The sequence below is a fragment of the Hyperolius riggenbachi genome, chromosome 10 (assembly GCF_040937935.1).
Source record: "Hyperolius riggenbachi isolate aHypRig1 chromosome 10, aHypRig1.pri, whole genome shotgun sequence".
Classification (NCBI taxonomy): Eukaryota; Metazoa; Chordata; class Amphibia; order Anura; family Hyperoliidae; genus Hyperolius; species Hyperolius riggenbachi.
The window spans coordinates 11,191,614-11,206,431 of record NC_090655.1 but is presented as its reverse complement, the minus strand read 5'-3'; the positions used below and the strand labels follow the sequence as shown (position 1 = coordinate 11,206,431).

The 14,818-nt window shown below is 46.1% G+C and overlaps 1 protein-coding gene across 1 annotated transcript in view; it reads left to right on the top strand.

Moving 5' to 3' along the window:
- LOC137536060 (ovostatin-like) overlaps positions 1-14,818 on the top strand; it is a 148,153-nt gene that overhangs the window by 29,244 nt on the left and 104,091 nt on the right. The window contains exons 3-8 of the mRNA XM_068258032.1: positions 746-902; positions 2,073-2,125; positions 4,034-4,054; positions 6,389-6,560; positions 9,494-9,578; positions 14,342-14,468. Coding sequence (XP_068114133.1) covers positions 746-902; positions 2,073-2,125; positions 4,034-4,054; positions 6,389-6,560; positions 9,494-9,578; positions 14,342-14,468 — 615 coding nt within the window. The remainder of the gene's footprint in view (positions 1-745; positions 903-2,072; positions 2,126-4,033; positions 4,055-6,388; positions 6,561-9,493; positions 9,579-14,341; positions 14,469-14,818) is intronic.

Sequence of the window (14,818 nt, the reverse complement as noted above, 5' to 3'; positions counted from 1 at the left end):
ATTGAACAGATATTTCAAAAAAAAATGTATGGTGTGCGGTCACCTTAACACTAACCTAGAAATCTGGTGCACAAATGACAGTTACAGTAGATCATCAGTGATCAGCTACAACTCTGAAATACTATGTAATGGTCAATAGGCTACTAGCTGCTTTGGGCACCTAAATGACCAATCAGATGATCAATTACTGGAAATGAACACAAGCGTCTATTATATGCCTTCCGATCATAGCATCCAATTGACCTGATCCAGGAGAGAAGACATACATGTCATAGATAGCACGCAGGGCCGGGCCGAGGCAGAGGCTGGAGAGGCTCCAGCCTCAGGGCGCAGTGTAGGAGGGGGCGCACAACTCATTCAGCTGTCATTCCCAATTGTGTTTGAAGCAGAAAGAAATAAGAAAAGGGGATACATGACAGTGACTGCAAGCCAGATAACTAGAGATTAAGGTGTTGGGGAGGTTGTGGGCCATGGGCCGCGTCTTAGTCTACTAGCAACCAGTGTGGTACGGCTGGGGTGGGAGGGATGGAGGGGCGCACTTTGCTGTGTCAGCCTTGGGTGCTGGAGGACCTTGTCCCGGCTCTGATAGCACGCTCTTACAATGGACACCAAAAATCCATGTGCAGAACCCAGTGTAGTCTGCACATAGCCTTAGAACTGCTTGACATAGTTTTGCAGGAAAAAATGTGCTTTCATTGTCTGATCTCTTCTATGTCTTTACCCCATTTTTTTCTCCATCTTTCAGATTCCAAAGGTGTCCAGTGCTGTGCCGGTATTTATTTTCTTCTCCGCTATCGGAAAGAATACCGCTATCCGTGAACGCAAGACTGCAGTGATCGAGCCCACCAGAAATAATTGCATGTTTCAGATGGACAAACCCATGTACAAGCCTGGCCAGAAAGGTGAGGAGGGGCCTAGGAGGTCTATAAGGTGTGCAAGTCTTAGTGGCCTTTGAAATCTCAAGGATTTATTGTAATGTCCGTGGTTTCTTCTAGAGCCGATGCACATTATGGGCTTGATTCACAAAAGAGTGCTAACTGTTAGCACGGGCGTTTTCGCGCAAATTTTCGCATTGCACGATATCGATTTTGCGAGAAAATTTGCGTTTGCGCACGAAAACGTTATTGGTTCGCGTGAAAATTCGCGATCGCGCGCAATGCGAAAATTCGCGCGAAAATGCCCGTGCTAACAGTTAGCACTCTTTTGTGAATCAAGCCCTATGTGTTGTCCAGAATGGTGGGCAATGCTCTCTCTCGCCGCCGCCTTTCACTTACTTGCTCTTGTTTATGTTGTGTGCAGTGCGGTGTCATATTTTGACACAGTGGGCAGAGCGGCAGTGGGCCAGCTTTCACTTTTATGAATGGGGCCTTGATGCACCATGTTCCACCACACCCCAGCAGCAGTACTGAGAGGTGTGAATTACTTGGTAGCGCTGCTAGCACAAATGGACTCTTAGGCCTAGTGCACATCGGAGCGTTTCCGCTGCGGTTTGCGATCTGCTTGCGGGTGCGGATCCGCTTGGGTAATGTATTTCAATGGGCTGGTGCACACCAGAGCGGGAGGCGTTTTGCAGAAACGCATACTCCCGGGCTGCTGCAGATTTTGGATTGCGGATGCGTTTCTGCCTCAATGTTAAGTATAGGAAAACCGCAAACCCGCTATGAAAAACGGTACTTCAGAGCGGTTTGCCAGGCGGTTTTTGTTACAGAAGCTGTTCAGTAACAGCTTTACTGTAACAATACATGAAATCTACTACACCAAAACCGCTACACAAAACCGCAAAATGCTAGCTGAAACGCTACAGAAAAAGAAGAAAAAGCGTTTCAAAATCTGCTAGCATTTTGCAGATCTGCTAGCGGTTTTTGGTGTGCACCAGGCCTAAGAGTGTGAAGGCACTATAAGGTCCAGGCAGTAATTAGATTAACCAGAAAGTTGACCATGCTATTCATTATGCGTGGCAGAAGCTTCCAAATCTGTCAACTGATCAAACCGGTCTAATGCTCCTCCATGACTCTTGCTACACAAGAGGATCTACACATCTGATGACCTATCTTTGTGTTCTTTCGTTGCAGTGAGGTGTCGAATTATCTGCCTAAACTCCCAACTTAAGGCCGTCAATGAGAAGGTGAGTGACCACACTGTGAATTGTATTCATGAAAAGTTCTCAGTTCCAAAGTCTCTGTCCTATAGAAATATTAAAGCAGACCTGTCAGGCCCCAAATTCACAACATGAGTATAAGCAGAGGCGTAACTACTGACAAAGCAGATCCTGTAGCTTCGGGGGAGCTGGGGCTGGAGGGAGGATGGCTTCTCACCACGAGCATCTGTTGTTGGGAACACCACTGAGTTTATCATACCAAGACAGTTCCTAGGAGGACCATCTGTGTGACATAACTTGGCTGAAACATGTAAGGGCTGGTTCAGACGGACGTTTGGAGGCGTTGCGTTTGCTGGCGTCGCGTTCAGCAGCGTTCGTGTGCGTTTGTATGCGGTCGCATTTTTTCTTCCCCTAGGGGGACATTAGCCGTCGCGGTTAACCTCCCCTGGAAGCTACATGTAGCTTCCAGGGGCTCCTTGAACGCCAGGGAAAATCGGGACCCAAACGCCGCGTTTGTGTAAACGCGCTTGAAAGCTTGGTACAAACGCTCCCATTCACTTGAATGGGAGCGTTTAACACCAAGCCCTGAACTCTGGCTGTAAACGCTCTGCAAGCGTCCGTCTGAACCAGCCCTTAAGCCCGAAGAAGGCTGCAAGGCCGAAAGCTTGCTTATTCTTATTCATTTTTAGTTAGCCAATAAATGGTATCACATGGTAAAACTTCTTGCTTTGGCTGAAACAGTAGAAGCATTGGGAACTAGGTAAACAAAGTTGGGTAGCAACATCTGGTGTATTGTCTTCAGCTGGAAACAAGAAGTAGATATAAAAGTCACTCTCTTTTTTCTTGTCCTCCAGTACATAACAGCCAGTCAAAACTGCAATCATTCTCAGGGCTGCCATGTCCTAGAGCAGCCAGGGCCGGGCCAAAGCAGAGGCGAGAGAGGCAGGGCGCAGTGTAGGAGGGGGCGCACAACTCACTCAGTTATCATTCCCCTATTATGTTTGAAGCAGAGAGAAATAAGAAAAGGGGATACATGGGCGTGACTGCAAGCCAGATAACTAGAGATTAAGGTGTTGGGGGCCTTGGGGCGCTTCTTTTTATAATAGCAATCAGTGTGTGACGGATGGGGTGGAAGGTATGGAGGGGCGCACTTTGGTGTCTCAGCCTTGGGTGCTGGAGAGCCTTGTCCCAGCTCTGAGAGCAGCCATCATCTTCTAAAGAAGTGCAGTCAACCACCATGTTTCCCAGTGCTGGATTACCGACAAGGCAACCAAATCAATCGATTGGGGCTGCACGAGGTCAAGGGGACCCATAAAGATGTATTGCCTATGTTCATGTAATCCTTAACTCTTTCATTCTGTAAAAACCAATATCTCTGCAGCAATGCTCTACTACAGAGATGAGAAATTATACACACAGACACACACAGTGTTACTCCCCCTCCCCTTAGCTCAGATCTGTCACAAGCACTGCATCGCACCACAGAAATCCACCTTCATATGATCCTGTGCCATAGTGCAGCAACATGGTCATATGCATAGCGTCGCCCCCTGGTGGGCAAGAGTTATGTCCCCAGGATTCCCGTCGGTCCTAGTCGCATCATGCTCCTGTTGTGCACACTTGCTGCGTTGCCCATTGCAACATAATCCCCGCAGTAGGCATGAAGCATGCGGTAACGCGCTGCAGAGTTTGCGCCAGGATTGCGTCCATTTTTAAACTTCCAACGCACCGCATCACATCGGGTTAACTGTGCAAATCTCTATAGACTTGCATGGCCCTTACGGAGGGGAAGCAGCAGGGTACAGTAACGTAGAGCAACGCAGTGCGCAAGTGTGCAAGGGGCCTCAATGTTGGCAGTGACTACTTAAAAAATATATATATTTTATGATCCCAGCCGCTGTTTTTCTTTACTAATTCATATTTATTCTCTTTCAGTTCCCTGCTATCTACCTTCAGGTAAGACATTTGCTTGTTGAAATAACTGCTTTTCTATCCAGTAAACATGTATTAAAAGAGCAGTGAAAAACATTCTGTGTTGCCAGGTGTAACTGTTATGAGGAGATCTGGTTACTGTGGGCAACTGGCACACTTTTTTCTTTCTTTGAGAAGTTACCACAGGCCATGTATTTTTTTTTTGCAAAAATCAACATTGCGATTTTGGCAGCAGAATGCAATTATAAAAGCATTGGAGGTGGGATTGCAGCAATTTTACATTTTTAAAATGTTTAGCTCAGCATACTTCAGTCTGCTGTTGGCATTTTTTCCCAAACTTTTAGATTCTACTATATTACACCCAAGAACTACCCTCACAAGTATGAGGGGGTATTACTTTGTCACAGCACGTGGAGTTGGGAATAGACCATCACACATATTAATGGAGAAGGGGGCCACCCTTTTTTCAGAGCACCTGGAGTGTCATGGTAAATGTGGGCTGGTATCACTCTGCCAAGGGACCTCCACGCGTGTATTCCAGATTTTCTGAGTATATTAGATTGTATGGAGAACAAAGACTGAAAGGGGGGGGGGGGGGGGGGTAACCTATTTTTATGTGTACTGTCCTGCAAAATGTTCAAAGTTTCACGAGTTGATTCCAGGAAAATATCTAAAAACCTCAGAAATCCTACGCCATTGTATTTCCTGCAGCTTTTCTTGCATCAACGGGCACGCTTGGTGGCTATGATCAATAAGTAATGCCATCTGAAATCAGAAGGGTATTTTGTTTCCCTTTTAAGGCTAGAGTCTGGTTCACACATCTTCAATTTTGATTGGCTAATGATTGGCCAATTTTTCCGGAAGCAGAAAATTTGGGCGCATGAGGCAGGTGGACAAAAAGGGCGCCGCCATTCACTCCCATAATAAATATCATTTAATAGGCGCCCAACAGGTAAAAAGGGCGCCGGAGAAAAATAACGTTTTAAAAGCGGCGCCCGGAGACTTTTAATGTTTTATAACTGCTCTACATGATTACACATTATTTAATGATTTATAATTTTTTAAACATTATTTTTAAACGAAAAACAGTACAATATTTTTTTAAAACATTATTTTTAAACGAAAAACCGTACAATATTTTTTAAAAACATTATTTTTAAACGAAAAACAGCACAATATTTTTTAAAACGTTATCAATGCTTATCACAGGGGGTCTTAGGGTTAGGCACCACCAGGGGGGGTCTTAGGGTTAGGCACCACCAGGGGGGTCTTAGGGTTAGGCACCACCAGGGGGGTCTTAGGGTTAGGCACCACCAGGGGGGTCTTAGGGTTAGGCACCACCAGGGGGGTCTTAGGGTTAGGCACCATCAGGGGGGTGGTTAGGGTTAGGCACCACCAGGAGGGTCTTAGGTTTAGGCACCACCAGGGGGGTCTTAGGTTTAGGCACCACCAGGGGGGTCTTAGGTTTAGGCACCACCAGGGGGGTCTTCGGTTTAGGCACCACCAGGGGGGTCTAGGGGTTAGGGATAGGTACAGGGAGGGTTCTGTGTGAGAGTAGGGTTAGGTATAGCTTAGTAACAGTCTTATTAATGTTTTATAAAACATTATTATAAATTTCACTTTTTAAACAGGGAAGATTAACGTTTTTACAATTGCCGATTTCATACACATTATTTAATGATTTATAACTTTATAAAACATTATTTTTAAACGAAATATAGCACAATTTTTTTAAACGTTATTCATGCTTATCGTTTAAAACCCTGCGCCCTTTTTTCCCGGCGCCCTTTTTTAACGTACGCAATTTTACCATCTCCACGTCGTATGAGTGTCAACAGATTTAAATGCTATGAATAGATTGTGTAGATAGGCTCTCATACTACTCGAAAGTGGAAAAATTGGCCAATCATTGACCGATCATCATTGGATAAGTCTACCAGGCTTAAATGGCCCAGCCTTATAAGATTTTTTTTTGCCTTCCTCTGTAACAATTGGGATAAGTGAGGGTGCAGGTCTTGAACCAATTTTACCGCTTGAACTTGATGGACAGATGTCTTTTTTTTTAGCCAAACCATGTAACGCCAAGATTTTAACCATGGTTTCAGCAAAGAGTCCATGGCTTTTTAAAATGGTGATATGCCCCTAAAGGTGCCTCTGATCTCCATGGTGATTTTGGTGACAATAAAACGTTCATTTCCCATGCCTACGGAAGAAAGAACCCCGCGTGTAAATTCCCCTTCCGGAAAAGAATTGCAAACTTCACAGCAAAATCAAATGAGCAAAATGTGGCTGATCGTCTGGCAAAAACGTCACCACATACACTGAACTTACTGCAGCTCTTGGTAACATGTCTTGTAGGACCCGTCACGCACCAAGATCGCCCAGTGGCTGAACCAAGAGACGGAGCGCGGGGTGACCTCTTTGGAGTTCCAGTTGGTTTCAGACGCTCCCGCCGGTTCCTACTTCTTCCAAGTGGAGAGAGAATCTCAAGACTATGCCATGTCACAGTGGTTTTCAGTGGAGCAGTACGGTAATTATCTATGTGCTCTAAGATTATATGTCTGTATGGAGCATCTTAACATAATGTACTAGTGACAGCTTCCTTACTGGCCACATACCTGCTATTAAAGGACACCCGAAGTGAAAATAAACTAATGAAATAAACAATTGTATCTATCTTCCTTCTCCTAGAAATGACTTTTTAAGATATTCCGCAGTTTTATTTTACATTTAAATCTACTTTTTACATTTTTACTGTTTTAATGTTTTTGCTCAATGACACATTCATTGGAGTCTGCCAGAGCTAAAAACTATGCACTATTGACCCTTTTTATCTCTTTTCTGCCCTCAGAAGCCAATTTCTGCTAGGAAAGAATTTTATCGTTGGAATTTCTTATCAGTGATGGTGATGGACTAACTGTAGTCTGATTCAGTCCTGACTCAGACAGAAACTGCCACTTACATACCTGATGTTTAACTCTTTCAGGCAGAGAAAGAAAAAATGAATACTGCCTAGTTATTTGTGTGCTAGGCACTGTCCATACCCATGTCTATCTCATCTTGTCACATGTCACCTCGGGTATATTTAAAATGTAACATAAGTAACATGATGAGAAAAGCAGATGTATGTACAGTGGCAAGCATACACATAAACATGCTGAGCTCCTTTCTTCTTCCTCTGCCTGAAAGGGTTCATATTCAGCTATGCAAGTTTTCCTCCAGTCAGACTAAAGCATCCCTCACTGCTAAGGAATCATAGCCACAACATACTTTCCTGGCAGAGTACTGGGATTCTGAGAGCAGGGGATAGATAAAAAAATCAATAGTTCATATATTTTAGCTTTTTAGCACCTGCAGCCTGTGGTAGGTACGCCACTGGACGGAGGACAAAGGTCCGTTCTCCTGAGTAGGTATTTTTATGATAACTTGTTATGAGTTGTGAAGGTATTTGATAGCCACACTTGTTTTATGGCCCAACAGATGGGCCCTCCAGGACATTGGGGATGTCAAGGAAAGGGGTGAGAACGTTGCAGGGGCCAATCGGAGGTTTGCAGGGGGCCTCATGATTTGTAGTTATGGCGCTGGTTATTGGCATCGGGGGAGTGACACCCTTTTTTTGAAAAGTGACCACTTTGAGCCTTAAAGAGAACCTGTACTGAGTAAAAATATTTAAAATAAACACATCAGGTAACTTCAAATGAACATTACATAGTTACCTTGCCATCAGTTCCTCTCAGAAGCTCACCATTTTCTTCTGACAATCCCTTCCAGTTCTGACAATATTTTGTCAGATCTAAAATATATCAGTTGCTGTCAGTTATAGCTGAGAGGAGAACTGATGTACCAGGTAATGTCCATGTTTCCCTATGGCTCAAGTGAGCGATGTTACAGTTTAACTGTGTGCTGCTGACCAGAAAGCTGTTATGGGTAATCTCCATTTTCAAAATGGAGGACGGAAAATTCTCTTGATCACAGTGAAGAAACAGGACGCGGGACAGAAGAAAGACACTGAGGAGTAGACTACATGGAAGGTAAGTATGACTTGTGTATGCTTATTGTGACTTTTAATTTTCAGTTCAGGTTTTCTTTAAGATACCCTCAGTTTCACATCTGGGAGGTGGCAGGCGTAGTGGCTGAATAGTGTACTGGTCAAGGGTACTGCCTTTAGGATGGAACAGGGTTCGACTCCAGGCTGTGATCAGTACCTATTCAGTAAGGAGTTCAGGGCAAGTCTCCGCCTAACTCTGCAAGGAAGACTCTTGAGCCCGTCCCAGTGGCTGCAGCTCTTCAGCGCTTTGAGTCCGACAGGAGAAAAGCGCTAAACAAATGTTAGGATTATTATTTTTTTCCTCTGCAGCTCATACAGTGGTTGCCTGATACTGGGACCCCAAGTCAGTTATCAGTATCTACCGTCCTGATTTCTCAACATGCTACATCATATTTGCCTCCCCCGCCTGGTTTGATACCCTTCTCACTTTATTGGAAAGATTTATGTATTGCTAACAGTTCATCTTGGGTGTTGGCTGGGATCCATCTAAAAATGGCGCCTGCGAATAATGGCGCACAGTGTTGCCGCTAATCCGTTTGTCGCTTATCGCTATTTAACGTTAAAGCCTTGTCATTATTTGGCTCTGTTTATTTTATTGAAAATTAGCGTTAAAACACAGAACCCTTTCTGTACCTATCCCTAACCCCTAGACCCCCCCTGGTGGTGCCTAACCCTAACCACTTCCCTGGTGGTGCCTAACCATAAGACCCCCCTGGTGGTGTCTAACCCTAACCACCCCCCTGATGGTGCCTGACCCTAAGACCCCCCTGGTGGTGCCTAACCCTAACCACCCCCCTGGTGGTGCCTAACCCTAACCACCCCCCTGATGGTGCCTAACCCTAAGACCCCCCTGATGGTGCCTAACCCTAAGACCCCCCTGGTGGTGCCTAACCCTAAGACCCCCCTGATGGTGCCTAATCCTAACCACCCCCCGATGGTGCCTGACCCTAAGACCCCCCTGGTGGTGCCTAACCCTAACCACCCCCCTGGTGGTGCCTAACCCTAACCACCCCCCTGATGGTGCCTGACCCTAAGACCCCCCTAGTGGTGCCTAACCCTAAATCTCCCCTGGAGGTGCCTAACCCTAACCTTGACAGTGTTGCATTAAATCCATTCACCGTTTTGCAGTTGAATAACGTCTGCTGTTTGACATATGAACGGCGCTATTGATAAATAACGTTAGTGTGTGCCGTTTTTCTTCTTTTTTCCCTGTGCGCCATTATTATGCAGTACTAACGATAAATAGCGATAAGCGTATCTTTTTAATGCGGCGCCATTTTTATGCATAGGCGCTGTGCGCCATTATTCACTGATCCGGTTGGCTGTCATCTCTATGCACTAATAACATTTTTAGCATATATTTTTTTCTATATTAACTTTCATTGATGTGTTTGTTTTGTTTTTCTGTCTTCCAGTCCCCCCCAGATTTAGCATCAGTGTGGACATCCCGAATACTCTATCTGTATTGGCTGAGTCCTTGAATTACAATGTCACTGGGATGTAAGTAACCTATCTTTTATGTACAGTATTTTTCGGACTATAAGACACACCCAGGTTTGGAGGACAAAAGCCAGGGGAAAAAAAAATTATATATATATATATATATATACTAAACCTGGTGCATCCATGGGGAAGGGGCATATTGTGGATTATGCCCCCTTTGTATCTCATGCCCTCTTGTACCTCTAGTGTCCTCCTCTGTCCCCCTTGGTTCCGCCTCTATGCCCCTTTGTGTCCTCCTTGTGTCCACTTCTTTGTCCCTTTGTGTCCCCCTTGTGTCTTCCCCATGCCCCTTTGTGTCCTCCTTGTGTCCTCCCCATGCCCCTTTGTGTCCCCCTTGTGTCCTCCCCATGCCCCTTTGTGTCCTCCTTGTGTCCTCCTCTATGCCCCTTTTTGTCCTCCTTGTGTCCTCCTCCTTTATGCCCCTTTGTACCTCATGCCCCCTTGTAACTCTTGTGTCTCCCTGTGTCCTCCACTATGCCCCTTTGTGTCCCCCTGTGTCCTCTGTTTGTCCCCCTGTGTCCTCCTTTATGCCCCTTTGTACCTGATGCCCCCTTGTAACTCTTGTGTCTCCCTGTGTCCTCCACTATGCCCCTTTGTGTCCCCCTGTGTCCTCTGTTTGTCCCCCTGTGTCCTCCTTTATGCCCCTTTGTACCTGATGCCCCCTTGTAACTCTTGTGTCTCCCTGTGTCCTCCACTATGCCCCTTTGTGTCCCCCTGTGTCCTCTGTTTGTCCCCCTGTGTCCTCCTTGTGTCCTCCTTTATGCCCCTTTGTACCTCATGCCCCCTTGTAACTCTTGTGTCTCCCTGTGTCCTCCACTATGCCCCTTTGTGTCCCCCTGTGTGCTCTGTTTGTCCCCCTGTGTCCTCCTCTGCATGGGCTCAGTACAGGGAGTCCCTGACATTGCAGCAGGTTGGAGGTTCATATTGGCAGCATTCACAAGTCAGGAACTCCCAGCATTTGGTCTATAAGATGCAGTGACTTTTTTCCCCACTTTTGGGGGAGAAAAACTGAGTCTTATAGTCCAAAAAATATATTATTTATTAGATTAAAGGAAAAATGAAACGAATAAGAACTTATGATACAATGAATTGCATGTATAGTACGGGTAATGAATAGAACATTAGTAGCAAACAGAAGAGTCTCATATTTTTATTTTCAGTTTTCAGATAGCTTTTTTTGCATAACATTGCATCATTCTGTCACGACCCTTTGAACTTTCCTGCAGTAAAACCTTATCTCAAGCTGTCTCTCACTGTTTCTTTGATGCATAAGAGGCTCAGAGCGGGTGCTGGAGAAATCCAGCTGCCGGCTCAGATCGCTAGGACCATGAGAACGGTCTTCGATCCCCCTGACGATTTACCCATCTTGAAATAGAGCCCATTTTAACTACATTAATTAGTGTTGCCCCCGAATTTTCGCCAAAGTTATTTTCGCATCTAAAATGGCATTTTCAATTTTGAGAAAAAATTCGCAAAAATACATTGTATATTGTATTGTACTGTATACATTGTATTTTTGCAATGTGGTGAAAATTTGCGAAAATGCGAAGAAAAAAAGTCTTACCATGAATGCCGCATTACCTAGACTCAGGGCTCGTTTCCACTGTTGCGACGCGATTTCGGCCGCATTCCGACGCTTGTAAAAACGCATGCGGATGCGTTTCCGCGTGCGTTTTTACCCGCGATTTCGCGTGCGATTTCCCATGGCAGGGTGCCATGCGAAATTAACCATGACACTGCCAGGGCTAAATAAAATTGAAAAAGGTGCGAAATCGCACGCAAAATCGCAGGTAAAAACGCATGTAACAAACGCATGCGTTTTCACTATTAAATACATTAGCGGCGATTCGCACGGATTCCCGACGCAGGCGAATTCGTTGGCTCTTTTGTGCGTTTTTTTTACCGCTGAAAAAAACGCACCTCAACAACGCTACAGTGGAAACAGGCCCATCCACTTGCATTACATGTGCGAATCCGCATGCATTGGACGCATGCGGATTCGCGATAGTGGGAACGAGCCCTCAGAAATGTTTGCCAAATCACAAGACTTGGAAGTATTGGACCAATTAGAGAATCAGTATTGTAAATGTAATACTGGGGAAATTTTAGGCATATCCTAAGTATTATATGTGTAAAAGACAGCTCTACAAATCTAACGATGAGACAAATGTTACAGGTTTATGTAAAATTCAGATCAACATAAAGTTCAATGGGGCCCAATGCCCAGTCTGTTTGCAGTTCTCCTTTGTGTATGCGCTCTATTCGGGTTCAGCAAATCCCCATTTGCATAGTCTGTTTTGTATAGATAGATAGCGCTCCACTTCACCTCAGGTGCATCAAAAAGGAGTAGTAAGAAAACCCCCCTTGGGGCGGCACTCACCCGACCTGTGTAACCACTATGAGACTGGTCAATGTGCGCACTGTAGTCCTTCTATGGCCGACTGCCGGACCTGACTCAGATGACTCCTCTTTCAGGTGTGTACTTTCCTTGCAGTCCTTCCCTCTGTTGATTCCTTATTGTGTGCTCACCTCAAATAGAATGAGCCTCACATAGCATAACTCTGTTAGGTTAAAACAAGTTTTATTAAAAATTAGGTACTCACAAACATGTGCATGTATCAGCGCATAGAGTGTTAAAACGGGCTCTCCCCCGCGCCTCTCCAGATAGGCTCGTCGGGCGCTCCGTTATTCTCCGCTGTGTGATTTCCAGAAATTTCATGTGCAGCCCCCTCTTCCATGTGTAACATCCATGTTTAGCAGCACCTCCCATTCCATGCGCAGCCCCCTCTTCCATGTGTAACATCCATGTTTAGCAGCACCTCCCATTCCATGTGCAGCCCCCTCTTCCATGTGTAACATCCATGTTTAGCAGCACCTCCCATTCCATGCGCAGTCCCCTCTTCCATGTGTAACATCCATGTTTAGCAGCACCTCCCATTCCATGCGCAGCCCCCTCTTCCATGTGTAACATCCATGTTTAGCAGCACCTCCCATTCCATGCGCAGCCCCCTCTACCATGAGTAACATCCATGTATAGCAGACCATCCCATTTCATGTGCACTGACTGCAGCCCCCTTTTTCATGTGTATTATCCATGTACAGCAGCCCCTCCCATTTCATGTGCAGCCCCCTCTTCCATGTGTAACATCCATGTATAGCAGCATCTCCCATTCCATGTGCAGCCCCCTCTTCCATGTGTAGCATCCATGTACAGCAGCCCCTCCCATTCCATGTGCAGCCCCCTCTACCATGTGTATAATCCATGTACAGAAGACCCTCCCATTCCATGTGCAGCCCCCTCTTTCATATGTATCATCCATGTACAGCAGCCCCTCCCATTCCATGTACAGCCCACTTTCCCATGTGTGTCATCCATGTACAGCACCCCCTCCCATTTCATGTGCACCCCCCTCTTCCATGTGTATCATCCATGTACAGCAGCCCCTCCCATTCCATGGGCAGCCTCCTCTTCCATGTGTATCATCCATGTACAGCAGCCCCTCCCATTCCATGTGCAGCCCCCTCCTCCATGTGTACCATCCATGTACAGCAGCCCCTCCCATTCCATGTGCAGCCTCCTCTTCCATGTGTATCATCCATGTACAGCAGCCCCTCCCATTCCATGTGCAGTCCCCTCTCCCATGTGTAACATCCATGTTTAGCAGCACCTCCCATTCCATGCGCAGCCCCCTCTTCCATGTGTAACATCCATGTTTAGCAGCACCTCCCATTCCATGCGCAGCCCCCTCTTCCATGTGTAACATCCATGTTTAGCAGCACCTCCCATTCCATGCGCAGCCCCCTCTACCATGAGTAACATCCATGTATAGCAGACCCTCCCATTTCATGTGCACTGCAGCCCCCTTTTTCATGTGTATTATCCATGTACAGCAGCCCCTCCCATTTCATGTGCAGCCCCCTCTTCCATGTGTAACATCCATGTATAGCAGCATCTCCCATTCCATGTGCAGCCCCCTCTTCCATGTGTAGCATCCATGTACAGCAGCCCCTCCCATTCCATGCGCAGCCCCCTCTACCATGTGTATAATCCATGTACAGAAGACCCTCCCATTCCATGTGCAGCCCCCTCTTTCATATGTATCATCCATGTACAGCAGCCCCTCCCATTCCATGTACAGCCCACTTTCCCATGTGTGTCATCCATGTACAGCACCCCCTCCCATTTCATGTGCACCCCCCTCTTCCATGTGTATCATCCATGTACAGCAGCCCCTCCCATTCCATGGACAGCCTCCTCTTCCATGTGTATCATCCATGTACAGCAGCCCCTCCCATTCCATGTGCAGCCCCCTCCTCCATGTGTACCATCCATGTACAGCAGCCCCTCCCATTCCATGTGCAGCCTCCTCTTCCATGTGTATCATCCATGTACAGCAGCCCCTCCCATTCCATGTGCAGCCCCCTCTTCCATGTGTAACATCCCTGTACAGCAGCCCCTCCCATTCCATGTGCAGCCCCCTCTTCCATGTGTAACATCCCTGTACAGCAGCCCCTTTCTTTCTTGAACAGCTCCCATGGACACTATCTTCCCTTTTTCCCATGTTACTCCTCATTTGCAGCCTCCTCTTTCATATGTATCCACCTCTTTTTCATGACCAGGTGCCCCCTCAGGCTGCAGCTACCCAAGATCCGGTCTTTTGTTTCCTCTCCAGACATTCGGCCCTGTTTCTATATAATTGCAGAAGGTGCCTCTTCCAGTTGTTGTTGTCACATGACTTCTGTCTCCTCCTTCATTGCAGTTACACATTTGGTGAGCCGCTGGCCGGTACTGTCGTCGTGAGGTATTGCAAACAGCCCAGTTTTTATGGCCGACGCCAGAACTGCTTCAAGGAAAAGGGAGAAACCTGCTTCAATGTTACAGGAACGGTGAGTGAACATGTGGCTGGCCCTATATCTTTATGCATTGGCAGTGCCAAGGCGGCTGAGCCACAAAACTGATCTCACGAGTTACCTCACCTTAGAGACATATGAGTAGCCCCCGTTCCCTCATTGGCAGGGAGGTGGAGGCCGGGATACATTTGAAAAAATTGCAAGCTAATTTAGGTGCCACATTAAATAACGATATTACTAGCAATATCTGTAAATAACAATTTAAGGGCAACGTTAAATAACAAAAGCGGTAAATAACGATTTAATTGCGGTATTACATTATTAGTAAATTTATGGGTGTTTAACTATAACCTAACCTCTCCCTACTCTCACAGAGAACCCTCCCC